The sequence below is a fragment of the Sphaeramia orbicularis genome, chromosome 5, assembly GCF_902148855.1.
Source record: "Sphaeramia orbicularis chromosome 5, fSphaOr1.1, whole genome shotgun sequence".
Taxonomy (NCBI): Eukaryota; Metazoa; Chordata; class Actinopteri; order Kurtiformes; family Apogonidae; genus Sphaeramia; species Sphaeramia orbicularis.
The window spans coordinates 13,628,867-13,656,591 of NC_043961.1; the positions used below are offsets into that span (position 1 = coordinate 13,628,867).

Genomic DNA, 27,725 nt, shown 5'->3' on the forward strand with positions numbered 1-27,725 from the left:
GGTGATAACAGTAAGTAATTTATAATAATAACAGTAATATAATAATAATAATAATAATAATAATAATATATAAGAAGAAGAAGAAAAAGAAGAAGAAGATAAAGAAGAAGAAGAATACTTGAATTTCCCTCTGGATTACTTAAGTATCTATCTATCTATCTATCTATCTATCTATCTATCTATCTATCTATCTATCTATCTATCTATCTATCTATCTATCTATCTATCTATCTATCTATCTATCTATCTATCTATCTATCTATCTATCTATCTATCGTTTAATAATCACAGGATAAAAGTTAAAATAAGGTGATAACAGTAAGTAATTTATAATAATAACAGTAATATAATAATAATAATAATAATAATAATAATAATAATAACAATAATATATAAGAAGAAGAAGAAAAAGAAGAAGAAGATAAAGAAGAAGAAGAATACTTGAATTTCCCTCTGGATTACTTAAGTATCTATCTATCTATCTATCGATCGATCGATCGATCGATCTATCTATCTGTCTGTCTGTCTATCTATCTATCTATCTATCTATCTATCTATCTATCTATCTATCTATCTATCTATCTATCTATCTATCTATCGTTAAATAATCATAGGATAAAAGTTCAAATAAGGTGATAACAGTAATAGTAATATATAATAATAATAACAGTAATATATAAGAAGAAGAAGAAGAAAAAGAAGAAGAATACATGAATTTCCCTCGGGATTATGAAAGTATCTATCTGTCTGTCTGTCTGTCTGTCTGTCTGTCTGTCTGTCTCTATCGTTAAATAATCACAGGATAAAAGTTAGAATAAGGTGATGACAGTTATCGTCATAATGATTTATAATAATATTAATAATAGTAATAATTAGACAAGATAAGACAAATATTCCCCCAACTTCACTGATCCTGGATCTGCTTCCAGCCTTGGAACAGATTTCTAAGGTGTTCTCACATTTCCAGAGCCATTAAAATGATCTCAGAGTAATTAAGGCGTGTTTTTTTGCACATCTGTGAACGCTCTAGCCTCAATCCATAAGGAAACAAAGTGAATCTCTTCAGGAGGTTGTGCAGTTACTAAAACATTAGGTATGCCCAGGTGATTAAAATAAAGTGTCCTCACCACCAAAAATGCTAAACACGATCACAGGGAGACGTCACTGGAAGGAACACATGGAAGCAATGTCAAGTAAACAAATGTTTAATATTAACCTAATGGAAAAAACGGAGAGCGGACCGGCGGAGAATGCTACGTCTGCTGTTCGATGGCGACTTGGCTCGCACATGATGAGTCTTCACCTCAGCACCAGTCACACTTTCCGAGTCTGTCCTCCGTCAAACTGCTTCCCAGCCTGCTACTTGACAAACTGTATCTAATTATAGTAGAAGGACGGCGACGCAGAACAAAAACGGAAAGTATCGATTCAAAAAAAAACTACAGGCCAGTCATCGAGAGGCGCAAACTCAGTGACCGAGCGATGTCGGCATGTGAACGATGACGTAAACAGACTGAAGGAATGGAGTTTGAAAGTTAAGGTGGAACCTCAGGCTGTTCCGAGTCTTCTGAAAGTGGCTGTAAAATCAGAAACGGAGGCGATAGAGTCAGAACATCCAGGTGCGGATGTGAGATGAGAGTAGTTCAGGGACAGAAAATAACAAAGATGCTCATACAGAACCACATGTAGCTCTGAAAGAGATAGGTAGAGTTTTTGTTCTGGTTTTACCGGCTGATAAACACCCACCTACAAATCAATATCCATATAAGTGTAGGCTACATTTAGAATATTTTTGCCACTTTTTCTCACCTTCATGCAGTCTTTTCCTAAAGCCCTGAAGTGCTCTTAAACCTACCATATTTCCAAGACAAAAGGAGTTGTTCTGAAGCCTGTTTTATGTGATACTGTAGTGTTTTAACATGTTATTTCAGATGGAGGCAGTGGTGTTACAAAGACAAATCACTAGTAGTTTTTCCATTGGACATCTGTGCAAAACTTTACCGATATTTACTAAATGTCAAAAAAACAGAAGTGCGTAAAGTCGGTTTTTCCATTAAATCACAAATGCAATGATTTGTTTATTTATTATTTTGAGATAACACGAGAAGTCAGTCCATAAACATGGTGACGAACGTAAATATCGTTTAGCTTTACAGATCTATTCCTACATGTAAATAATTGGTGTAAAATGCAGTTTTTCGTCTTTTCATGGTCATCAGATGTGACCCATTTGGACATTCAGAGGCTCTGTTGTTACCATGGAAACACTGTCATCTTCTACAACATTGATTCACCAGTAAAACCCATTGAGTTGGATCAATGACAGTGGATGGACACACTGGGTTTATGTTCAGTTAAAGATAGATTTTGTAGAAAAATCAGTTTTTTTTTTATTCATGTGACTCTAGTTTGCGGAAAAAGACTTGGTTTATGTTCAGTTAAAGATAGATTTTGTAGAAAAATTCTTTTTTTTTAATTCATGTGACTAGTTGCAGAAAAAGACTTGGTTTACGTTCAGTTAAAGATAGATTTTGTAGAAAAATTTGGTTTTTTATTCATGTGACTCTAGTTGTGGAAAAAGACTTGGTTTACGTTCAGTTAAAGATAGATTTTGTAGAAAAATTTGGTTTTTTATTCATGTGACTCTAGTTGTGGAAAAAGACTTGGTTTACGTTCAGTTGAAGATAGATTTTGTACAAAAATCTTTATTCATGTGACTAGTTGCAGAAAAAGGTCTTTCCATTGCAGTTTTGTGTGATATACCAATTGCGCTACACCCAAAAAAAACACCTCTTGTCATTAAGTAAATTCTTATGCGAAATTTATAGTCGCACAATTTGAGAGTCAATGGAAAACTTCTGTCTTCGTGTGAGTCTGGTGGTTCTAAACAGAGCATTTAAAAGCTTCATTTTGATCAGTTGGAAAAATGGATTAAATTCATTTGGCTCAATGCGATTCAAGGACATTGAGGACACTGCGAAGTTCATGATATTAAGTCGGACTAAAGGTGCTATACGGTGGTGCAGTAGTTAGCATTATAGCCTCATAGCCTGAGTTCAATTCCAGCAGCAGTTAATAGGTTAATTAAGAGGTTAACTGGTCAATCTAAATCACCCATAGATGAGAATGTGAGAGTGAATGGCTGTTCATACTGTGATAAACTGACGACACATCCATTGGTAGACCGGTCTAGGCTCTGGTACCCCACAGGACTGAAGTTATATTAAAATGATACTGAAGGGAAGGCTCAAACAGAAGCAATAAAATGCAGATTTTTACATCTTTTGTCACTTTTATGTGTATTATCACATACAGTCATGCCTGTACGTTTACAGCTCAAGAAACATGTTCCCTCTTACTTTAAACTAGTAGACATGTGATTCTTCATCGGCCTCATGATCCAACACTCCATTTCAATGCACAACAATTTTCCATCTGCTATTTTCCTAATCTTCTCTATTAATTTTCCGCCAAATTTTTCACCATTTCATAGAAGTAGTTGGATAAATCTTATGACAGTGCTTTCAACACCAGACTAGAACCATCTACAGCTGCATCTTTTCAATCCCACTGTCTGTTCGACCCACCACAGTGCGGAAACATGACAACAACAAACCATAAATCCTTCTGCACTGAAGCTTCACTGGCCTCACAATTGGACCATTATGTATTTCCACATCTCCATAAACTACAGCATGTGAACTCTTATTATCAGAAAGGGCTGGGTGATAAAACAATAATGATATATATCACGATATAACTTTTCCTGGATAGAAATATGAGACGTGTTCGAAACAATTTCGATAGAATTCATTCGTCCATGTTTTGACAGATGTGAGAACAGCCAATCATAATTAAGTAGCACCGCACCGAACCAATCACGCTAGAGCCACGACAAGTTAGGCTGACGCACACAACACACACACACACACACTAATGTTTGGAGAAAATACGACCGATCACCTGGGAATTGGTAGGATGGGGGGAGGGATGGGGTGGGTATGGTGTTTATGTTATGTCAAATATCCAAAAGCATTGTTTTTTTCTTGAAGGACTTTTTTTTTTCCCTTGATTCCAATAATTGAATCTGTCTCGCACTTTCTCGACAGTACTTTCAACTCCAGACTACATCTCTCTCTCTCTCTCTCTCTCTCTCTCTCTTTCTCTTTCCATGTCTCTCTCTCTCTGTGTCTCTCTCTCTGTGTCTCCTCTCTCTCTCTCTCTGTCTCTCTCTCTCTTTCTGTCTCTCTCTCTCTCTGTCTCTCTCTCTCTCTGTGTGTCTCTGTCTCTCTCTCTCTGTCTCTCTCTCTCTCTATGTCTCTCTCTCTTTCTCTCTCCGTGTCTCTCTCTCTCTGTGTGTTTCTGTCTCTCTCTCTCTCCGTGTCTCTCTCTCTCTGTTTCTCTCTCTCTCTCTGTGTCTCTCTCTCTCCCTCTCTGTGTCTCTCTGTGTCTCTCTCTCTCTCTCTCTCTCCGTGTCTCTCTCTCCCTCTCTGTGTCTCTCTCTCCCTCTCTGTGTCTCTCTCTCTCCCTCTCTGTCTCTCTCTCTCTCTGTCTCTCTGTCTCTCTCCGTGTCTCTCTCTCTCTCTCTCTGTCTCTCTCCGTGTCTCTCTCTCTCTCTCCGTGTCTCTCTCTCTCTCTCCGTGTCTCTCTCTCCCTCTCTGTGTCTCTCTCTCTCCCTCTCTGTGTCTCTCTCTCTCTCTCTCTCTGTCTCTCTGTCTCTCTCTCTGTCTCTCTCTCTCTCTCTGTTTCTCTCTCTCTGTGTGTGTGTCTCTCCCTCTCTGTCTCTCTCTCCGTGTCTCTCTCTCTGTGTCTATCTCTCTCTCTCTCTCTCTCTGTCTCTGTTTCTCTCTGCCTCTCTCTCCGTGTCTCTCTCTCTGTTTCTCTCTCTCTGTGTGTGAGTCTCTCTCTCCCTCTCTGTGTCTCTCTCTCTCTCTGTGTCTCTCCCCCTCTCTCTCTCTCTCTCTCTCTCTGTTTCTCTCTCTCTGTGTGTGTGTCTCTCTCTGTCCCTCTCTGTGTCTCTCTGTCTCTCTCTCCGTGTCTCTCTCTCTCTGTGTCTCTCTCTCTGTGTGTGTGTCTCTCCCTCTCTGTCTCTCTCTCCGTGTCTCTCTCTCTCTGTCTCTCTCTGTGTCTATCTCTCTCTCTCTCTGTTTCTCTCTCTGTGTGTGTGTCTCTCTCTCTCCCTCTCTGTGTCTCTCTCTGTCTCTCTGTGTCTATCTCTGTCTCTCTGTTTCTCTCTCTGTCTCTCTCTCTCTCTCTGATTTATATCGTGATACATATCGATACCATCTGATATGAAAAACATTATCATGACATGGCTTTTTTGGTTTTTTTCCATATCGCCCAGCCCTACTATGAGATTTAAAAACCTCTCAGAGAATCCCCTTCTTCCTCTTCTTTACTTCTGAGGAGCTTTAATGAATGTGATCTCTGTCATGTTCAGTTGACACCCATGTGTTTGAGATAACTAATGGGTTACATTACAGTTAAATTATCACATCAATTCATGCTTTAAAATTAGAACACAATTAGTCTAATCAGATTGAGCTCCTGATTACCCTAACTAAATTCAATGAAGGCCCGACGTGTTTGAAGTCTTGTGATTTTGATAGATGCTCTTTATCGTATCAAGTAGCGCAAACACTGTCATCCATTAGACCTAAAAAAGGAGCTGGGTTCAGAACGGAGATCTAAGCAGAAATGGGCAAATGTGACAGCAATTCCAGCAAGTCTGAAGGAAACCAGAAGCAGAACTGAACTCATCTGATCCTGCCTTTGTTTGTAGTTTTGTTTTATTGCTCTTTTCCGGCTCACAGACTCAAAAAGCGCAAGGACTCAGACTGGAAACTTCCTGTCCGGGGTCATCCGTCATGTCACTGCCTGGGAATTAAAAGAGGAAAATTCTCATCTTCTATCTCAGGGGCTCAAACATACGGCCCGGGGGCCAAATACGGCCCGCCGAAGGTTCTAGTCCGGTCCGTGGGATGAATTTGCAAAGTGCAAAAGTTCCACAGTCAAGGCTGTTGAACTCATTTTAGTTCAGTTTCCACATACAGACCAATATGATCTACAGTAAAATAACAGCATAATAACTGACAAAAAATAGATTTTCTTCCATATTTTCTTCTCGGTTTGATGTAGAAAAAATAATACTACATTATGCCTATAAATAATACAAACTTCAAATGTTTGTCTTTGTTTTAGTGCAAAAAATAACATTGAATCATGAAAATATTTACATTTACAAACTATCCTGTAACAATAAAATGTCAATAATCTGAACAAATATGAACAACCTGAAATGTCTAAAGAAAATTAAGCACAAATTTAACAATTTTCTGCCTGTTACTGAGTGTTTAGTGTCTTAGTAAATCCAATCTATAATGCACATGTAAAAATGATAAGTTGAGGCAGAATACTGTAAAAAGTACACTTATTTTTCTTGAGAAATTTCATTTTTTTCAGGTTATTCACATTTTTCTTGGATAGGTTCTAAAAGTTCCACAGTCAAGGCTCTTGAACTCATTTTAGTTCAGTTTCCACATACAGACCAATATGATCTAAAGTACAATAATAGCATAATAACCTACAAAAAATAGATTTTCTCCCATATTTTCTTCTCGTTTTGATGTGGAAAAAATAATACTACATTATGCCTATAAATAATACAAACTTCAAATGTTTGTCTTTGTTTTAGTGCAAAAAATAACATTAAATCATGAAAATATTTACATTTACAAACTATCCTGTTACAATAAAATGTGACTAACCTGAACAAATATGAACAAACTGAAATGTCTAAAGAAAATTAAGCACAATTTTAACAATTTTCTGCCTGTTACTAAGTGTTTAGTGTCTTTGTAGATCTGATCCATAATGCACATGTAGAATTGATAAGTTGAGGCAGAATACTGTTAAAAGTACACTTATTTTTCTTAAGAAATTTCATTTTTTTCAGGTTATTCACTTTTTTTTTTTGGATGGTTGCTAAAAGTTCCACAGTCAAGGCTGTTGAACTCATTTTAGTTCCGGTTCCACATACAGACCAATATGATCTACAGTAAAATAACAGCATAATAACCCACAAAAAATAATGACTCCATATTTTCTTCTCGCTTTGATGTGAGAAAAATAATTTTACATTATGCCTATAAATAATACAAACTTCAAATTTTTGTCTTTGTTTTAGTGCAAAAAATAACAGTAAATCATGAAAATATTTACATTTACAAACTATCCTGTAACAGTAAAATGTGAACAACCTGAACAAATATGAACAACCTGAAATGTCTAAAGAAAATTAAGCACAATTTTAACAATTTTCGGCCTGTTACTAAGTGTTTAGTTTCTTTATAGATCCAATCCATAATGCACATGTAAAAATGATAAGTTGAGGCAGAATATTGTTAAAATTGCACTTATTTTTCTTAAGAAATTTCAGTTTTTTCAGGTTATTCACATTTTTTTGGGGACAGTTTGTAGAAGTTCCACAGTCAAGGCTACTGAACTCATTTTAGTTCTTCTTCCACATACAGAAAAATAAGAGCTCAAGTAAAATAACAGCATAATAACCTATAAAAAAATAGATTTTCTTCTATATTTTCTTCTCGCTTTGATGTGAAAAAAATATTACATTATGCCTATAAATAATACAAACTTCAAATTTTAGTGCAAAAAATAACAATAAATCATGAAAATATTTACATTTACAAACTATCCTATAACAATAACATTTGAATAATCTGAACAAATATGAACAACCACTTATTTTTCTTAAGAAATTTCTGTTTTTTTCACGTTATTCACATTTTTTTGGATAGTTTCTAAAAGTAAATATTTTCATAAATTACTTGTTTTTGTTTTTTTTTTGCACTAAAACAAAAACAAAAATTTGGAGTTGTCATTATTTATAGGTTATTATGCTATTATTTTACTGGTCCGGCCCACTTGAGATCATATCGAGCTGAATGTAGCCCCTGAAAGAAAATGAGTTTGAGACCCCTGCTCTATCTGGTATTCGAAAGCCAGAGACGCAAAAAAAAAAAAAAAAAAAAAAAACAACAAAGTAGGTTACCCATCAACCATTGCAGGAAATGATGGGGCTGTATTCCCTCGCTGACAGTGATTTGAGGAATAAATGTCACAACAAATCCGCAATACACCGCTCTCAACATGGACGTTTTGAGCCGAGAAACAACAGTGAGTAACAGATACGCTTCATTAAGGTGATGCATACAGAGCGCATGCTGGTTTACTGCAGTTGATTTAATGAAATAGTGTCATCGGCTCGGCTTTTGGTGATATGACAAGTCAAATATCCCCTATGAAAAGCTTTATAGGCCATACATTTTATAAAATCTGATAAGAAGTGAACTGTAACAACACAACGAGGCTCCAGCAGTTTGTGCGAGTCGCCCGCCTCCCTCATCTAATCCCACTGGTGACGCTCTGTTGCATACTGTCATGTGTGCGTTGAGGTTCTGCACCAAAACAATCCTGATCTCCGCTCGAATAGACTCGGTGAAAGAGGGTGTGTGAAATCAGAAAAGCTTCCCCAACCACCAACTTCGACTGATGATGAACTGCTCTGGATTATTTCCGGAAACTCAAGCGTCTTGTGTTTAACCCTCAGAGACCTAGAACAGCTTAGTGGCACATGACCTGTACTGATGCATTTGGCTTTTCTATTTTTTTTTTAAACCTTTACAATCACTCAGCATCAGGTGTCAAAGGTTATCTGATCCAGGAGAACCTCCAGTCACATGTTTACACTTCGTTAGCCTCATAGCATAATTGCTAAAGTCACATTTTTGGCCAAATTGTGATATCTGTGAAACAAAACAGACTCAAGCACAGTTTTTACCCACAAGTGGTTAAATATGCCCCCCCCCACCCCAAACAAACACACTGACTGAACAACCATCACCCCCAGTCTAATATCCAGTGCAATAGTTACCCTACCTCAGTGCAATACTCACAGCACATGCACCTTTTTTTTTAATCTTACCTGTATATACATCCTTGTATATACACTATAAACAAAGTTAAGGATATTTCTCTTTTGTCTTTTTTTGTTGTTTTTGCCATTTGTAAATATAACTATGTTTGGTCATTAAAACAATGTGTTTCCATTCAATTCACACACAAAAAAGTAAAAAGCGCTGTGCAAGAATCCCAACTGAAAAAAATAGCCCAAAAATTAAAAACGTCCATAGCTTTTTGTATATTTCAGTAGTTTTTGTAGTACTGTAGTAGCATTTGTTGTAGTACTTTAGCAGTACATGTATATTTAATATTTTATCTTGTAGTTTTGGACATTGCTTACATTTTTTCAGTATTTGTGTGATATTTTGTGTGATATTTTTTATACAGTCCTTTTTTGCACTAAATGTTTTTGCTGCTAAATGAATTTTCATTGTTCCTGTGACAGTGACAATAAAGATCTATTCTATTCTATTCTATTCTATTCTATTCTATTCTATTCTAGCCAATCAATCCAATTTTATTTATACAGCAACAAATCATAATGAAAGTTATCTCATGGAACGTTACATATAGAGCTGGTCTAAACCAGACTCAAGCTATTTTACAGAAATTCTCTTCTCTTCTCTTCTCTTCTCTTCTCTTCTCTTCTCTTCTCTTCTCTTCTCTTCTCTTCTCTTCTATTCTATTCTATTCTATTCTATTCTATTTGTGCGTTGACCCATGGAGAACCATAGGTTCTAGATCCTCTGATACAGTTCATTCCTTTCCTTTCTTGGTAAATTCCACTGGTATTTTCGGTTGAATAACCTCTCAGCTGGCATGTCTGTTTCTGCACATGAAATTTGACACCATGACAACATGACCCTGTTGTTTATCTGTTGCTAGGTAAACCACTTCAATTCTATGATTCTATGATTCTGTCATAGCAACGTGACTGGCCATTGGGAGGCCATTGTATTCCAAAATTACTAATATCTTCCAAAATATTGGTCCTATCAACTTGCCATTTTCGCTAGTCTCTTCCTTGACCAAAAATACCGTACTTTCCAGACGATTGGCCGAACCTGACTACAAGCCACACCCACGCTTCTTGCTGCCGTCTCCAACATCCCACCATTGATTCATTGATGCCAAGCTTAGGTGCAGCAGCTCTATTTCCTTCTTCGACAGCCAGACCAAAATAAAATCGTTAGCCCGTGAAACATAAATTAGCCGCATCATTGTTTGAGCTGTGGGTTCACAGCGTGTGAAAAAAGTAGCGGCTTATAGACTGTAAATTACACTACATAAGTATGATAAACTACAGTAGTCAGCCCTTTCTGGATTTTATGTGATTCCTGAGACAGAGTCCACTTCCCTTTTATGTATAGGATTCTATTCTATTCTATTCTATTCTATTCTAACCCTGCTGCTTCGTTTTATGCAGATATCACAATTTGGCCAAAAATATGACTTAAGCAGTTATGCTATTAGGCTAACAACTTTCTCTAACAACACTAACAAAAAAAAGTTAAGGACGTTTTTCATTTTTGGGCTATTTTTTTTCAGTTTGTCAGTTGGGATTCTTGCACAGCGCTTTTTACTTTTTTTGTGCGTGAATTGAATTGAAACACATTTTTTAATGACCAGACATAGTTTTATTTACAAATGGCAAAAACAACAAAAAAAATGCCCAAAAAAAATTTAAATATCCTTAACTTCTTGTTTGTTGTGTAGTTTTAGCTGTACTCGCCTCTACTCGTCTCTACTATATTTCAGTCATTTTCCATTACAGCTGAGTACCACCTCAATGTGGGAGAGGTCATCCTAACAAGGATGATCCAAACTCCCATGACATCATCTGTATGCGACACAAACACAACAGCAGAAACATGGACATGGAGTCACTCTCATGACTCATCCACTCAGTAGCTGTTTACGTACGCAAAGTCTCTTCAATTTGGTCATAATTCAGGTAAGAACTTCATTGTTTACACGGATCCTGACAAAGCCGACCCGATTATGACGTACTTTTACATGGATCATCCGAACACGTCAGAACGGGATAAATTATTCTGACATGCACAGAATTGTCTGACATTCTGGAAACAACAACAGAAGAAGCAGCAGCAGTGACTTCTGATGTAAACAAACACCACCACATGTGTATATTTCACTTTTTATTGCCGTCGATTTTAATTTCTCCTCCCTCTAAGTGTTTGTGACTTTCCTCTTCCACCAGCTGTTGTTAAAGCAGGAATAGTTTTGTGAAATATGGCTGATGCTACAGACACGGACAAAGATAATTTTTACTGTTTCCATGCATACTAATCAGGTCAACACTTGATCATAACCCGCTGGCCTCAATCAGAAGGAAATTTTGAACAGCAGGAGTATTCATAGTTCAGAATCTTCCTATCGGTGTGTTTACGTGAAGCATTTTTGCTCCGGTCAGGCTTATAATTCAGTTATTTGTGTCCATGTAAACACAGCTAATGGCCTACATTCTCATGGCGTCACATTTCTGGCTCAACTCAGCTCATCGGAACCCCAGGTACCAAAAAAGTACCTGGTAGCTGATGGAAAATCCTAAAAAGTAGATTCAAGAAGAAGCTAGTGGGTGTTAATGAAAAAGGTCCACAAGAATAGATGAATTAACCAGATATTAATGGAAAAATTGCTGTAAAATCATAGTATTTACACTGTGAACCTTTAGTAAATTTGCAAAACAGAAATCCTAGGCATACATCCATACTAAAAATATACATAAAACAGAATAAAAGTCCATTCTAAAACCATACATAAAACACTAAAACTAACAACATACATATACATCATCAATAATGTAAAAGGTACTAAAAGTATAACAACAATGTTCCTTAAACGCATCTCAAAGCAGAATCCAGTTCAATCACTTATAAAAACATCCATCATTTATCCTTTTCCCATCCATTTAGAATCACTTTGAAGGTATTTAAAGGGGTAATACTTTGCTAAACCCACTTTTATTAGTCTTTGGTTCATTTATTTGTGTATTTGGGGACGCTAATAATTCAAAAAGTTTGAATTTGAACCCTCCAGCTGCTGCAAAGCTATCTTTATATTTATTTTGGCAAAAATCAAGTGGATTTCTACAACCTGTTTTTATTCCTCCTTAATTTGTTGAAATGTTGAAATCTACTAGAATATTTTTACTCGACTTGGCTCGATTGGGTACCAGTACACTTCATTTCCACTGAAGGTGTTGTACTGCGTTAGCACTTCCACCTCACAGCTAAATAGTCACTGCTCCTAATGTGCTAAGTGCTAATGCTAATCGCTAATTCGAGGTGCTATGTGCATTAGGATGGATCAAATGAGACCAAATTTACATTTAGGGATTATTAATTAAAGGGGTAATACTTTGCTAAACCCACTTTTATTAGTCTTTGGTTCATTTATTTGTGTATTTGGGGACGCTAATAATTCAAAAAGTTTGAATTTGAACCCTCCAGCTGCTGCAAAGCTATCTTTATATTCATTTTGGCAAAAATCGAGTGGATTTCTACAACCTGTTTTTATTCCTCCTTAATTTGTTGAAATGTTGAAATCTACTAGAATATTTTTACTCGACTTGGCTCGATTGGGTACCAGTACACTTCATTTCCACTGAAGGTGTTGTACTGCGTTAGCACTTCCACCTCACACCTAAATAGTCACTGCTCTTAATGTGCTAAGTGCTAATGCTAATCGCTAATTCTAGGTGCTATGTGCATTAGGATGGATCAAATGAGACCAAATTTACATTTAGGTATTATTAATTAAAGGGGTAATACTTTGCTAAACCCACTTTTATTAGTCTTTGGTACATTTATTTGTGTATTTGGACCCTAATAGTTGTAAAAAGTTGCTGCAAAGTTATCTTTATATTCATTTTGGCAAAAATCAATTGGATTTCTACAACCCGTTTTAATTTCTACTTAATTTGTTACATCTGTAACTACTTGGTGAAGGTGAAGGTGTTGTTCAGTTGTAAACTTGTGTTTCTTAAAGGGGTCATATTTTGCTAAACCCACTTTTATTAGTCTTTGGTTCATTTATTTGTCTATTTGGACCCTAATAGTTCATAAAGTTTGAATTTGAACCCTCCAGGTGCTGCAAAGCTATCTTTAGATTCAAAAATTGAGTGAATTTCTACAACCTGTTTGAATTCCTGCTTGATTTGTTATGTTTCATCACTAGCTACGTCACAACATTTATACATATAAGGTCAAGACTTCCGACAAACATTTCTCCGAGTACAACATAATTGTTTATCAGCAGCAGTTGTAGTCCATACTGAAAATGGGCCTGAAGGGGCTCATTTGCATTTAAAGGGCCAGCACTCAAAACCACCTTTCTGGTGTCATTACTCAGAAATAGGGTTGAAGATGGACCTGTGGAGTTGAATTAATGAAGAATTCAGACCCAAGCAGAGCATTTACAGTTTATGTAGACCACAGGGAAATGTTTGAAAATGCATAATTCCATTTAAAAAAAAAAAAAAGAAGCAAAATATCACTCCTTTAAAGAGACCAGTTCCTTCAGTTTCACCTCCTTCCATAAGTTAAACTTCTAAATGACTTCCCAATGACCTTTTGTCTACAATCTTTCCTAAAACAGTTCCAGCTGTTGATCCACTCAAATTAAGACATAAGGATAAATCCATGCAGTTCACTGTTTCAGCTCAAACACATTCACAAAACAGCCTCTGAAAGTTCAGATAAGACAGATGTGGTTCCACTGGAAAAGCCCAGGAACTCCATTTTAACTCCCTATGGGTCAGGAAGGCGGTGTCTTTGAGGGTTAATCTCAGGGTTTATCTGAACTCCATCCTCCTCTTGTCAATGAAAACACCCTGAATGCACAGAATATCTGCATTAATACTGAGCTTCCACTCTTAAATGACCTACGATAACCAGCTGTGTGTACAGGCACAGCAAGCTTCTTTTTTTTTAAAATACCAGCATGAGCGATTTCACCATTTCCTCGCATCGGTGCGTTTGATGCACAATTTCCCAGTCTACCGGAACACATTTTACTGGGAACCGAGCACATAACGAACACATCAGCAAGCAGGAAAGAAAAGAAAACCGAAAATTACAGTTAAAGGTGTCACTTAAACAAGATGTTGAGCTGTGTGAGTGGAAGCCAATGAGGTAGTAAAAAGGTGTAAAATTAAAAGAACACAACATCCAATAAAGAGCCCATTCATCCGGATTTTCTTACATAACAGCGTCAGTGGTGGGTGTCTAATCTGAGCAAATTAGACGGAATCAAAATCTCCTGCTCTTGTTCTTTTTCTTTTTTTTCATACCTAAGGCCGATTACGTTTTGACCACTCCCCTGTGCTGATCAGAGCAGCCGTGCAGCCACCATACACTAATTTAATTCATTATCTGAGCTATGAACTCCTGCATCCTTTATGATGTTGATAATTGGTCTTTACAGGAGGCATTAGGCTTTAGATTTGAGTCATAAAACATGCCTTCTTCTCATTACACCAGGCCTCACACTTAGGTTTTTCTTACTTAAAGACCCATTTTATTTGTCCTGGTATCTTAATTTATCTTATATTTTATTTTTATCTGAGTCCAGATCAGTGAGTCTCTATGAGCACTTGACCATATGTATTTGTATTGTCATCTGTGGGTTTTTGTTGTTGTTTTTTTTTAACTGTTGTATAATGCAGATGCCCTCTCCTGTTAGGAATGAAGTGAGTTTTGAAGTTAACCCTTTATCGGGCAAGGGACTATTTTTTTTTGGTTATTTCCACAAACATTGCTAGACAGTGACAGTAACAGTTACAGTGAGTCAACATTATCAGGTCCAATGTGGTCTACAGGGTCTGTAAGGTCCACCTCTGCATGAACAGTGAGTGGACCTGCTTTGTTAGGTACCATGAAGTAATGGTACTAGTGTAAGGAATGATGTTCAAAGGGAGAATGTGGATGTGGACAGGGGTCTGGATCTGCACTTATGTGGGTCTAATGTTCTAAAATACATGCTCATTTTACTTTAAATATGTTTTTCTTGTATTTTTTATATAGACTACTTGGATATATATATATTTTTGGCACTTATGTATAAGGAACCAACTATTGTAACGTCATTAACCTTGATTTTTCTACATAAAAATAAAAAAACATTGAAATTTTTTTCAAAAGTAATCAAGTCTCGTTATGTCCTCCAATAACACACTAATGTTGGAATTTTGAGTATTCCTCTGAGTGCCCTATAAATGGTACTAATGTAAGGAATGATGTTCAAAGGGATAATGTGGATGTGGACATGTGTCTGGATCAGTACTTATGCTGGTCTAATGTTCTAAAATACATGTTCCTTTTACCTTACATGTGTTTTGCCTGTATTTTCTACATTTACTTTTTTTTTTTTTTGGCCACTTATGGGTAAGGAACCAAATATGGTAACTTCATTGGCCCTGATTTTCTGCAAAACAATAAAACATTTTGAAAAAAAAAAAAAAAATCACAAAAGTAACTGGAAAAGCACTCAGAGAGCACAGACCTCCGCTAAGGCAGATCAGTCCACCCCCCTGATCACCACCAAAATGTAATCATATGTTCCTTGTGCCAGTCTCAACATTTCCTGAAAATTTCATCCAAATCCGTCCATAACTTTTTAGTTATCTTTCTCACAGACAGACACACAAACTCAGATGAAAACACAATCTCCGCCTTTCCTTGGCGAAGGCAACAAAGTCTGGTCATGTCCTCCAATAAAACACTAAAGTAGAAATTTTGGATTCCAGAGTACTTCTATGAGTGAACTATAAAGGGTTAAACATTACAATGAGAAACAACCCATTAAACAAGTATAAGAATATGACAGGGTACTTGCTCTTCATCTAAATAAAAATGCCAGACTTTTTCAAAACTGCTACTTTTTTTTCCCCAAGACCTTGACTTTATAAACTTTTACACTTCCAGAAACATTTTCGAAACATATGAAAACCACAAAAAAACCCAGATGAAAACACAATCACCACCTTTCCTTGGTGGAGGTAAGTAACAAAGTCTGGTTATGTCCTCCAATAACACACTAAAGTAGAAATGTTGGATTCCAGAGTATTTCTATGAGTGAACTATAAAGGGTTAAACATTACAATGAGGTACAACCCATTAAACAAGTATAAGAATATGACAGGGACAGAGTGTTTGCTCTTTATCCAAATAAAAATTCCAGACTTTTTCAGATTTTTTCAAAACTGCTACTTTTTTTTCCCCCAGACCTTGACTTTATAAACTTTTATACTTGCAGAAACATTTTCAAAACATACAAAAACCACAAAAGTGTATGGATATCACAAATAAGTTTCACTAGAATCATTCCAGTAACCAGTGGTTAGTGAAATTATATCAAGGTTTTTTATGTTTTTTCCTCATGTATTTCGTATCTTAGAAGATTATATGCCTTTGAGCAGACTCTAAAATTCAACTCTGACAGAAACTTTTTACTTTATAAAGACTTTCAGACTCAATTCCAGGCTTTTCAAGGTCTGGAAAACAGTGCTTCAAAATCCCATACTTTTTAAGACTTTCAAGACCTGCACAAACACCCGATAAAGAAGTATAAGGCTACGTTCAGACAGCAGGTCTTAATGCACAAGTCGGATTGTTTGGTGAAATCCGATTTTTTTGTGTGCTGGTGTATATTACACATTAAATGCAACTTCTATCAGTTTTTAATATGAACTGAATGTGACCCTGATGGAAGTAAATATATTTTTCCCACTACCCCTCCTCCTGGGACGCAGAATTGTGATGTCTGTCGCATTTCAATGAGGTCGGAAAAATGCGACCTTGCCATTCATACTGAAGTCGCATTGCAAAATATCAGATACATATCAGATTTAGGACCACATACGAAAGGTTTGAAAAAAGTCGGATTTGTGCTGTTCAAACTGTCTTTACCAGACCGGACACTGGTCACATATAGGTAAAAAAATCAGATTTGAGCCACATTTTCCTGCAGTCTTGAACATAGCCTAAGAGTGTTAAAGTTTTGGTGAGTAGTTCGAGGACCATCTCTGACAGTTTGGTCTCAGCTGCGTCCGTGAACATGATTTATTATGACTACGACTCAGGGAAAAGAACTGAAGAGTGAACTCTGATGACACACATTTCAATGACGTAAAGGTCGGATAAATGCGACCAGGCCATTCAAACTGAAGTCGCATTGCAAAATATCAGATATGAATCAGATTTAGGACCATGCATGAAAGTGGCCTGGGTTGGATTTGAAAAAAAAAATCAGATTTGTGCTGTTCAAACTGTCTTTAACAGACCGGATACTGGTCACATATAGGTAAAAAAGTCGGATTTGGGCCACATTTTGCCTGCAGTCTAAGAGTGTTAAAGTTTTGGTGAGTAGTTCGAGGACCATCTCTGACAGTTTGGTCTCAGCTGCGTCCATGAACATGATTTATTATGACTACGACTCAGGGAAAAGAACTGAAGAGTGAACTCTGATGACACACATCTCAATGACATAAAGATCGGATAAATGCAACCTGGCCGTTCAGACTGAAGTCGCATTGCAAAATATCAGATACATATCGGATTTAGGACCATATATGAAGGTGGCCTGGGTCAGATTTGAAAAAAGTCGGATTTGTGCTGTTCAAACTGTCTTTAACAGATTGGATAGAGGTCACATATGGGTAAAAAATCAGATTTGAGCCACATTTTCCTGCAGTCTTGAACGTAGCCTAAGAGTTTTAAAGTTCTGGTGAGTAGTTCAAGGACCATCTCTGACAGTTTGCTCTCAGCTGCGTCCGTGAACATGATTTATTATGACTACGACTCAGGGAAAAGAACTGAAGAGTGAACTCTGATGACACACATTTCAATGACGTAAAGGTCGGATAAATGCGACCAGGCCATTCAAACTGAAGTCGCATTGCAAAATATCAGATACATATCGGATTTAGGACCATGTATGAAAGTGGCCTGGGTTGGATTTGAAAAAAAAATCAGATTTGTGCTGTTCAAACTGTCTTTAACAGACCGGATACTGGTCACATACAGGTAAAAAAGTCGGATTTGGGCCACTTTTGCCTGCAGTCTAAGAGTTTTAAAGTTTTGGTGAGTAGTTCGAGGACCATCTCTGACAGTTTGCTCTCAGCTGCGTCCGTGAACATGATTTATTATGACTACGACTCAGGGAAAAGAACTGAAGAGTGAACTCTGATGACATACATTTCAATGACGTAAAGGTCGGATAAATGCGACCAGGCCGTTCAAACTGAAGTCGCATTGCAAAATATCAGATATGAATCAGATTTAGGACCATGTATGAAAGTGGCCTGGGTCGGATTTGAAAAAAGTCGGATTTGTGCTGTTCAAACTGTCTTTAACAGATCAGATACTGGTCACATATAGGTAAAAAAGTCGGATTTGGGCCACTTTTGCCTGCAGTCTAAGAGTTTTAAAGTTTTGGTGAGTAGTTCGAGGACCGTCTGACAGTTTGGTCTCAGCTGCGTCCGTGAACATGATTTATTATGACTACGACTCAGGGAAAAGAACTGAAGAGTGAACTCTGATGACATACATCTCAATGACATAAAGATCGGATAAATGCAACCTGGCCGTTCAAACTGAAGTCGCATTGCAAAATATTGGATAAGTATCGGAATTAGGACCCCATATATACGGTAGGTGGCCTGGGTCGGATTTGAAAAAAGTCAGATTTGTGCTGTTCAAACTGTCTTTAACAGATCAGATACTGGTCACATATAGGTAAAAAAGTCGGATTTGGGCCACTTTTGCCTGCAGTCTAAGAGTGTTAAAGTTTTGGTGAGTAGTTCGAGGACCGTCTGACAGTTTGGTCTCAGCCGCCTCTGTGAACATGACTTATTATGACTACGACTCAGAGAAAAGAAGAACTGAAGAGTGAACTCTGATGACAGAGAGGCTCAAACAAGCATGCTCCAAGGAGGCAATATAAGTGGAACCTGGCTCTTGTTGTGTACAGAAGTGCAGTAAATATTTGGCCCTCCCCCACTGACTGCCAGCTGGTCAGGAGCACAGCTGACATCCATGTCTCAAAGCAAAGACAGCACAGAAACAAACCCCGGCTAGGAAACTAAAACCTTGAACATCTCAGGTGGAATTTGACTGGATTTCAACATGTAAAAACAACTCATATAAGAACAGAAACTGAATGCAACATCTTGTCTGAGGTGTTTAACCCATAAAGACCCAAAGTCATCCACTGATCTAAAATGTTAAATAACTTCAAAACCACTAATCCTATCAATACATGTCAACAATTAGTGTAAAATACAGTTTGTCATCTTTTCATGGTGATCAGATATGACCCATTTGGACGTTCAGAGGCTCTGTAGTTACCGTGGAAACACCGTCATCTTCTACAACATTGATGCACCAGTAAAACCCATGAATGGACACACTGGGTTTATGTTCAGTTAATGATAGATTTTGCAGAAAAAGCCACTTTTTTCCAATTTTCTCTGTTTCTGATATAATAACCTTCACTTTTAATCTGTGCTTTTTATGAACATCTACATGATCAGGGAATTAAATATAAGAAAATACATGATTTTCCCCTAAAAAATGTAAAATACAGAGGATAATATTACAATAAATGGTGATAAATCACTTACCCATAAAGACCCAAACCTCCACCGGTGACTAAAACCATCTACTGATCTAAACTGTTTAATACCTGTTGATTCTTTAATCCTATCAATACATGTAAATAATTGGTGTAAAATACAGTTTGTCATCTTTTCATGGTCATCAGATATGACCCATTTGGACGCTCAGAGGCTCCGTAGTTACCATGGAAACACCGTCATCTTCTATAACATTGATTCACCAGTAAAACCCATGGAGTTGGATCGATGACAGTGGATGGAGATGCTTGTTTTTTTACACTGAGTTGACATATTTTGCTTCAAAAGTCGCCTTTTCTTGAGTTTTCTCTGGTTCTGATCTAATAACCTCCAACTTTAACCTGAGCTTTTACATGATCGTGATTTTTTAAATATTTCCTATGCTGTTTTTATCAGATTTTAACTGGTCTTTGTTTTTATGATGGTTGTATTTTGTTGTTCTTAGCCTGCTTTGCAACCTGTGTTATCACTGTTTTTACTTTATTTCCTTGTTTTATGATTCATGTATGGAATTTTGGCCAGCTGTAAAGTTCTTAAAGTGCTTTATAAATAAAGTTAGTATGGTATGGTGTGATTAGTGAATTAAATATCCTCCTAGACCCAGGAAAGGGAAGGATTCAGCTTCTCTATATTAAATAATTGTCTTGATTGGAAACAGCATGATGCAACAGTTTTTTCATGTAAATCTTTTAAATAGAATATCCTTTGCAGTGGGCAGCATTTTTGCCCTTGTTTTGTGTTTGTTTGTTTGTTTGTTTGCTTGTTTGTTTGTTTTCAAGTAAAGGTTTGAGACTCTTGTCCCCTGCAGAGGACAATAATGCATTGCTGGGTTTCAGGGGGATACAGGAAAATACCAGATTTTCACTGAAAAACTGCAAAATACAGATGATAATATAATAATAAATGATGATAAATCACTTAACCTCCTAAGACCCAGGAAATGTCAGCAAAGTACAAGCTTTTTTTGGTTATGTTAAATAAGTGCCTATATTGGAAACGGCATGATGCAACAGTTTTTTCATGTAAATCTTTTAAATAGAATATCCTTTGCAGTGGGCAGCATTTTTGCCCTTGTTTTGTGTTTGTTTGTTTGTTTGTTTGTTTGTTTGTTTGTTTGTTTTCAAGTAAAGGTTTGAGACTCTTGTCCCCTGCAGAGGACAATAATGCACTGCTGGGTCTCAGGAGGATATAGAAAATACCAGAAAAACTGCAAAATACAGATGATAATATAATAATAAATGATGATAAACCACTTAAGAAAAGTTAAATATAGTTTAACCTCCTAAGACCCAGAAATGTCAGCAAAGTACAAGGTTTTTTTTCTTTTTTTTTTAATTAAATAAGTGCCTATATTGGAAACAGCATGATGCAACAGTTTTTTCACGTACATTTTTTAAATAGAATATCCTTTGCAGTGGGCAGTGTTTTTGTCCTTGTTTTGTGTTTGTTTGTTTGTTTGTTTCAAGTAAAGGTTTGAGACTCTTGTCCCCTGTAGAGGACAATAATGCATTGCTGGGTCTCAGGGGGATATAGGACAATATCAGAAAAACTGCAAAATACAGATGACACTAGAAGCACACGGAGAGCGCAGACCTCCGCCAAGGCTGATCAGTGGCCCCCCCTGTGGCCCCCCCCCACGCCAAGGAGGTTATGTTTTTGCCAGGGTTTGTTTGTTTGTTTGTCTGTCTGTTTGTCTGTCCGTTAGTGTGCAACATAACTCAAAAAGTTATGGACAGATTTTGATGAAATTTTCAGGGTTTGTTGGAAATGGGCTCCCCCGTGGGCCCCCCCACCCCCGATCACCACCAAAATTTAATCATTTCTTCCTTATCCCATTTCCAACAAACCCTGAAAATTTCATCAAAATCTGTCCATAACTTTTTGAGTTATGTTGCACACTAACGGACAGACAAACAAACAAACAAACAAACAAACAAACCCTGGCAAAAACATAACCTCCTTGGCGGAGGTAAATATAATAATAAATGATGATAAACCACTTAAGAAAAGTTAAATATAGTTTAACCTCCTAAGACCCAGAAATGTCAGCAAAGTACAAGTTTTTTTTTTTTTTTTTTTTAAATTAAATAAGTGCCTATATTGGAAACAGCATGATGCAACAGTTTTTTCACATACATTTTTTAAATAGAATATCCTTTGCAGTGGGCAGCATTTTGGTCCTTGTTTTGTGTTTGTTTGTTTGTTTGTTTGTTTGTTTTCAAGTAAAGGTTTCAGACTCTTGTCCCCTGTAGAGGACAATAATGCATTACTGGGTCTCAGGAGGATATAGGAAAATACCAGAAGAACTGGAAAATACAGAGGATAATATAATAATAAATGATGATAAATCACTTAACCTCCTGAGACCCAGGAAATGTCAGCAAAGTACAAGCTTGTTTTTTTTTGTTTTTTTTTTTTTTAATTAAATAAGTGCCTATATTGGAAACATCATGATGCAACAGTTTTTTCAGATGCAGTTTTTAAAATTTTTACAGAATGTCCTTTGTGGTGGACACTTTTCTTTACTTTTCTTTTCTTTTTTTTTTTGTATAAAGTTGTGAAACTTGTGCACAAATATGAACAGAAAACCCATAGCTGGATCTTAGGAGGTTAAAAAAAAAAAAAAAAAAAGCTAAATACAGATTTTAAAAAAGTAGTGTGGAAGTGCCCCAAAAGTATCTCTGGATCTTTATGGGTTAAAAGTCTTCAAGTTGGCCTTCCAGTAAAACCATGAAACTGGTTTTCTTGAAGCAGCTGTGGGTGACAGACTGGATTACAGAAGAAAGAGTGGGGGGTGGGGGGTAAAAAAAAAAAAAAAAAAAGTTTGGTGCTTACCTTGCAGGAGAAAGCCACAGTTTTGGTGAGGGAGTCGATTCTGTCGCTGTACTCGGTGAATTTCTTCTGATACTTGAGTGCTGTCATCTGCAGCTCCCCGTGCACCGCAGACAGTTGTGCCAGCAGAGCCTTCTCCCTCTTATTGGCTTTAATGGTCTGCTTCTTGAACTCTCTATCCAGGCTGATGATTTTGCTCTGCAGGGCTACATTGTGCGCCTTCAGGGCTCGGAGACAGCAGTGACTCTTTAACTTATGCTCCTTAAAGGTGAGCATCAACCCGCAGCCGCTCTCGCACATCCCCATCGGCCTATGCTCGCACGTCTCCCGCATATGCGCGTCCATGTCCCGCAGGTTGAGCTCCAAGTCGCATCCTTTATTCCTACACTTGGCCGGGGAATAGTCGCACATCTCGGCGTGTTCGGCCAGATGCTGCAGCTTCACCACCGCATCGCAGCCTCTGGTGTGGTTGTCACATTTAATCTCCAGCTTCAGTATGAGGTTTTTCAGAGGCAGGACGTGGTTCAGCTCTTTGGCGGAGATCCGTTGACATTTGACGGGGCAGCTGCTCTGTTGGACTACCCAGGGAAGGACGCAGCCGGAGCAGAAGACATGACCGCACGGAGTAGTCAAAGGGTCCTCCAGGACTTTATTACACAAGTTGCATTTAAAATCCGGGTCCACGGTCCCCTTAAAGCGGTCCAACTCGAATCCCATAGTTTTGTTTATGAAAAAAAAAAAAAAAAAAAAAAAAAAAAGGGAAAAAAAAAAAAAAAGAAGAAGAAGAAGTCCGAATCCAAACTTGTGGACTCCCCACCCCCGCAGATCTGAGTCGGAGCTGTGGGGTGTTTTAGCGGATCATTGGTGGAGGTTCTGAGACGCACTACAGACTCCACTCACTAAACTCTACTAATTGACCGAGACTTTTGATGCGTTCAAAGACCGCTCGTATAAAGCGACGGGGGAAAGTTGGAAAAACTTTCTCGGATGAATTTTAAGTGAAAAGTGAATAAAGTTTAGTTTGAAGCGTCCGAATCAAAACTATACACTAAATAATACAACTTAGATTAATTTAAAGGATTTAAAAGAAGTCAAAGTTTATCCTGTAGTTCCGAATCGACAAACAAAAATATGTTTAAATCAACAACAGGCAGGTTTAGCTCAGACTAGTTCATCCTAACATCTTATTACCAAAAAAATACTCACTAAAAATGAACTTTTAAGCTTCTTTTCATACTCTTTGTAAGTTACGTCCTTCACGCTCTCACAGCTGGTGCCAGCCTTTCCGACGGTCTGTGAAGTTACCATTCCTAGGGCGAAAGTGTGGAGGAATTTTCTACCGTAACTACTCTACTGACTGCGCATGTGCCCCTCTGTGTTCTGTCAAAATATTACAGTTTTATACACATCACAGTTTAAACACTCATAGCCTTCTGAGACCCAGGAAATACAAGTTTTGGGGATTTTTTACATTATTATTATTATTATTATTTATTTATTTATTTATTTATTTATTTATTTTATTTTTTTTTTAAATTTAGTTTATTTTGAATATGCAACAAGACAAAGTAATCTTACTTAGTCCTTAGAAATAAAACAGGTAGTAAGAAGTCATGGAAGAAACAAAAAAAAAAAAAACCCAACAACAACAACTTATACATATACATGACTTCATTTGCACATTCGAAAAGCAGTGGGAGGAAGTATAACTTATTTAATCCCACCCCTTAATTGCTTTGATTGGAAGCAACATGATGCAACAGGTTTTTGTTTTTGTTTTTTCAGATACATTTTTTATGGAATGTCATTTGCAGTGGACAGTGTTTGTTTTTGTTTTTGTTGTTTGTTTGTTTTTTTTCAAGTAAAGCTGCGAAACTCTTGTCCAACACAGAGGATAAATAGTATTTCTGGGTGTCAGGAGGAAAATTTAAGTAGAATCATGGTTTTTGGACAATCTAAACTACACATACAAACATAGAGAACTCTTCTTTTCCCCATTTTTCTTTTTTTAATTTTTCATTGAGATTCAGGCTCAATTTATTGCCATTACATATGTATATGTACATGGCAACAAAATACAATTTAGCATCTAGCCAGAGATGCACTAGCAGCAGTGTAGGCAGCACAGAATATACAGTATTAATAATATTTACACTAGGGCTGAAAGATATATTGTTATGGTATCTATATCTAGATATGAACATTCAAGATATTAATATTGAAAAAGCAACGATATAAACGATATAGATTTCTGCGGTAAAAAAAAAACATTTTCTGCAGTAAAATGTTTGATTTGTAATTTATCTATTTGTACTTTATGTTAATGTTGATGACTGGCAGTTAGTTCTTATAAATAAAACTGCACTTTCCACATTCTTTTGTATTATGATGTTTGTGTTTTTCTGAAAAATGCTTGGTTTTCACCGAACCTGTAGTCATATCGTATCGATATATCTGGCATGAATATCGAGATATGAAATTTTGTCTATATCGTTCAGCCTTGATTTACACTATGTACTGTGTCGTATGCAGATGTAAGTGCTACGGATAAATAAACAGAATGATAAAGTGCATAAGTACATTTCAACATGAGCCAGTGCAAAATATTCAGTGTTTACTACAGTCCATGGACTCTTAAACTTTTAAAAACATCTTAAGACACTCGTGTTCAAGCAAGCATATTAATACCAAACTGACTCAGGGCTGCTACAACCGATTGCACTTTATGTATTTATCGCATTTTAATTGTATTTTTAATGCTATTTTACTTGTATTTTGCACTGTAAAGCTCTTTGGGACTCTGTCTGTGAAAAGTGCTCCATAAATAAAAGTTACTTCCTTACTTACTTGTGTTAAATGCAGAATAAGTAGATTTAAGGAGCTCAGAAATGCAGATCCCCCACCTTATTATTCCTAAATGACACACTGACAAATTCCATTTGGCTGCACACATAAATGTAAGACAAGGTGACTTGACAGTTAGATATTTACAACACGGTGGGTGAGCGTTCAGGCATGCACGACACTTGTGAAAACAGGTAACTTTGGAAGGACATTACTAGTACAACCACAAGCGAGACACAAGTTTCAACACACTGTGAGTGACGAGGAGATGAGATAAAAGTAAAAAAAAAAAAAAAAAGTGAAAATGAAAAACTAACCCAGGATCATGGTGTGTGGTAATGGATGTGAATATTTGAGGCAGCTCTGTCGTGTTTGTGTTTCAAGACGGCTCTTACTGCAAACAAGCCATGATATTACTGTGCTTTTCCACTCCATGACTTGGATTTGAGCACATTTTCAGGCCCAGCAGGAGGCCCTATAGCACTGCCTGTATCTGCGAGTGTGTCACTGAAACTCTACACAGTATGTGCTCAGTGAAGTAGAAGCAGAAGAAGCAGCTTTCCTTCACTTCTGCTGCCAGTACACACAGCGGCTGTCGGTTCTGACCCTGCCTTGATTAGATACCCATTCTTACTGGTTGCCTCTCTTGCGGAAATCCAGTTTTATGCAATGCCATGCTCAATAAAACCTTTCCATATGTGCATTATCCAGAACTAAAAACAAGGGCTTTTCAAAGACTTCATGGACAAAGTGTGACAGAGAGAGTCGGAGCTGTGCGGTAATCCTACACTGATGTTATGGGATGTCTTAGACCGAGTGGAGGTTCAACTCCCCGTGCAGAAAACGTCAAAGGTCCTTGTAGTGTATACACAAGCTGGTTCGTACTTACATTATGATCACATATGTCTCCGTAGCAGGTATACTTAAAGATGGCGGCTAGAACTTCTTTCAAATAACCTTTAACCCTTTCATGCATGAATTATGAGAACCTTAACCCTCCGGTATCCCGTCCAGTAAGGCCCTTACTAAGCACCAAGTGTGCTTTTTTGGCACACTTGTGGAATAATGTAAAAAAAAAAAAATCATACAGTTTGTTTTTAATTCTTTTACACTTTTTTTCTATTTCATCAACTTGAGTCGTAAATAAAAATACCAAATACTCAATAATTGTCACATTTTTTAACCCTTTCAATGCCGTGTTTGTAATGTAAACAAACCATTTTTTTGGATGCAAAAACTCAAAAAAATATTTTTTTTCAATATACTACATAAAAAGTTAATCACATATTATTTGATTTTTTTCATCCTGGCATATAATAATAATAATAATAATAATAATAATAATAATAATAATACATCAGTTTTATATAGCACTTTTCTAAGTACTCAAAGACGCTTATGTCACTGATTAACTCCAACATTGGTTAATTTGCATTATTATTTTTGGCGCTAGGTCAAATGTTCAAAAATACTAGCATCTGTCACCAAGTGTGCCAAAAATGCACACCTATAAATCCAACAATTAAATATTATATATTGATTTATTTTTCTGCTCTGATTTTATTTTATTTTTGTAAATCAAGGTCAGCCCTAATCATACATATCAAATGGAAGAAATAGTGCGTTTTAGGCACACTTGGGAGACAGATGCTAGTCTTGTAATTTTCTTTTGTTCACAATGTGAAAATTTTAGTTGGTGGCCAGAATTTCAAAGATCATGCAAAAATGAACAACTTTTGAATTCTAACCTTATTTAAATTGTGAAAAATAATATTAAGTTTTTTAAAATGAAGTGCAAAGTGTGCCTAAAAGGCGCACCCGGATACTGGAGGGTTAAAGATGGCGGCTAGAACTTTTTTCAAATAACCTTTAACCCTTTCATGCATGAATTATGAGAACCTTAATCAAGATTTTTTTTTCCTGAGTTCTTTTATTCCTCTTTAGGCATGAAAAAAAAAAACATGCCTAAAGAAAATTTTCTTATGAACCTTTTTTTCATGGAGTTGCAAAAATCTCCACTCAGCTGGACACCATGCATTTCATTGTTGAAGCAAAGAAACATGTATTTACTGATATACCGTGTGAAAACTATGAAATAAAAACATTTCGAATGCTTATTCTAGGTAATTCTTTTGTCAGACAGGGGTAGTTGTTTGTTTACCTGCTTTACTAGTTTGTCTGATTAATGAATTATCTACAAAAATTAAATGTGGAAGACAGTATGAACCTTTAGCAGACATTTTTAATGCTACTAATCTGAAGTTTTCTCACATTTGAACATGCTAATTACCAGTCAGTACTCACTTCATGGAGATAATATGCAAAAAAAAAAAAAAAAAGGTGGTTTTTGACTAATTTTTAGGTGGTTTTGAGGTCATTTTGGAGTGATTTTGAGGTGGTTTTTGGGTAA

At 36.7% G+C, this 27,725-nt stretch overlaps 1 protein-coding gene across 2 annotated transcripts in view; it reads right to left on the bottom strand.

Moving 5' to 3' along the window:
• Window positions 1-23,202, bottom strand: part of pdzrn3b (PDZ domain containing RING finger 3b) — a 238,056-nt gene extending 214,854 nt beyond the window's left edge. For both annotated transcript variants that reach the window (XM_030134538.1, XM_030134537.1), the window contains exon 1: window positions 22,475-23,202. In XM_030134538.1, the coding sequence (XP_029990398.1) occupies window positions 22,475-23,188 (714 nt within the window). In that variant the 5' untranslated portion in view covers window positions 23,189-23,202. The remainder of the gene's footprint in view (window positions 1-22,474) is intronic.
• Between the last annotated feature and the right edge of the window lie 4,523 nt (window positions 23,203-27,725).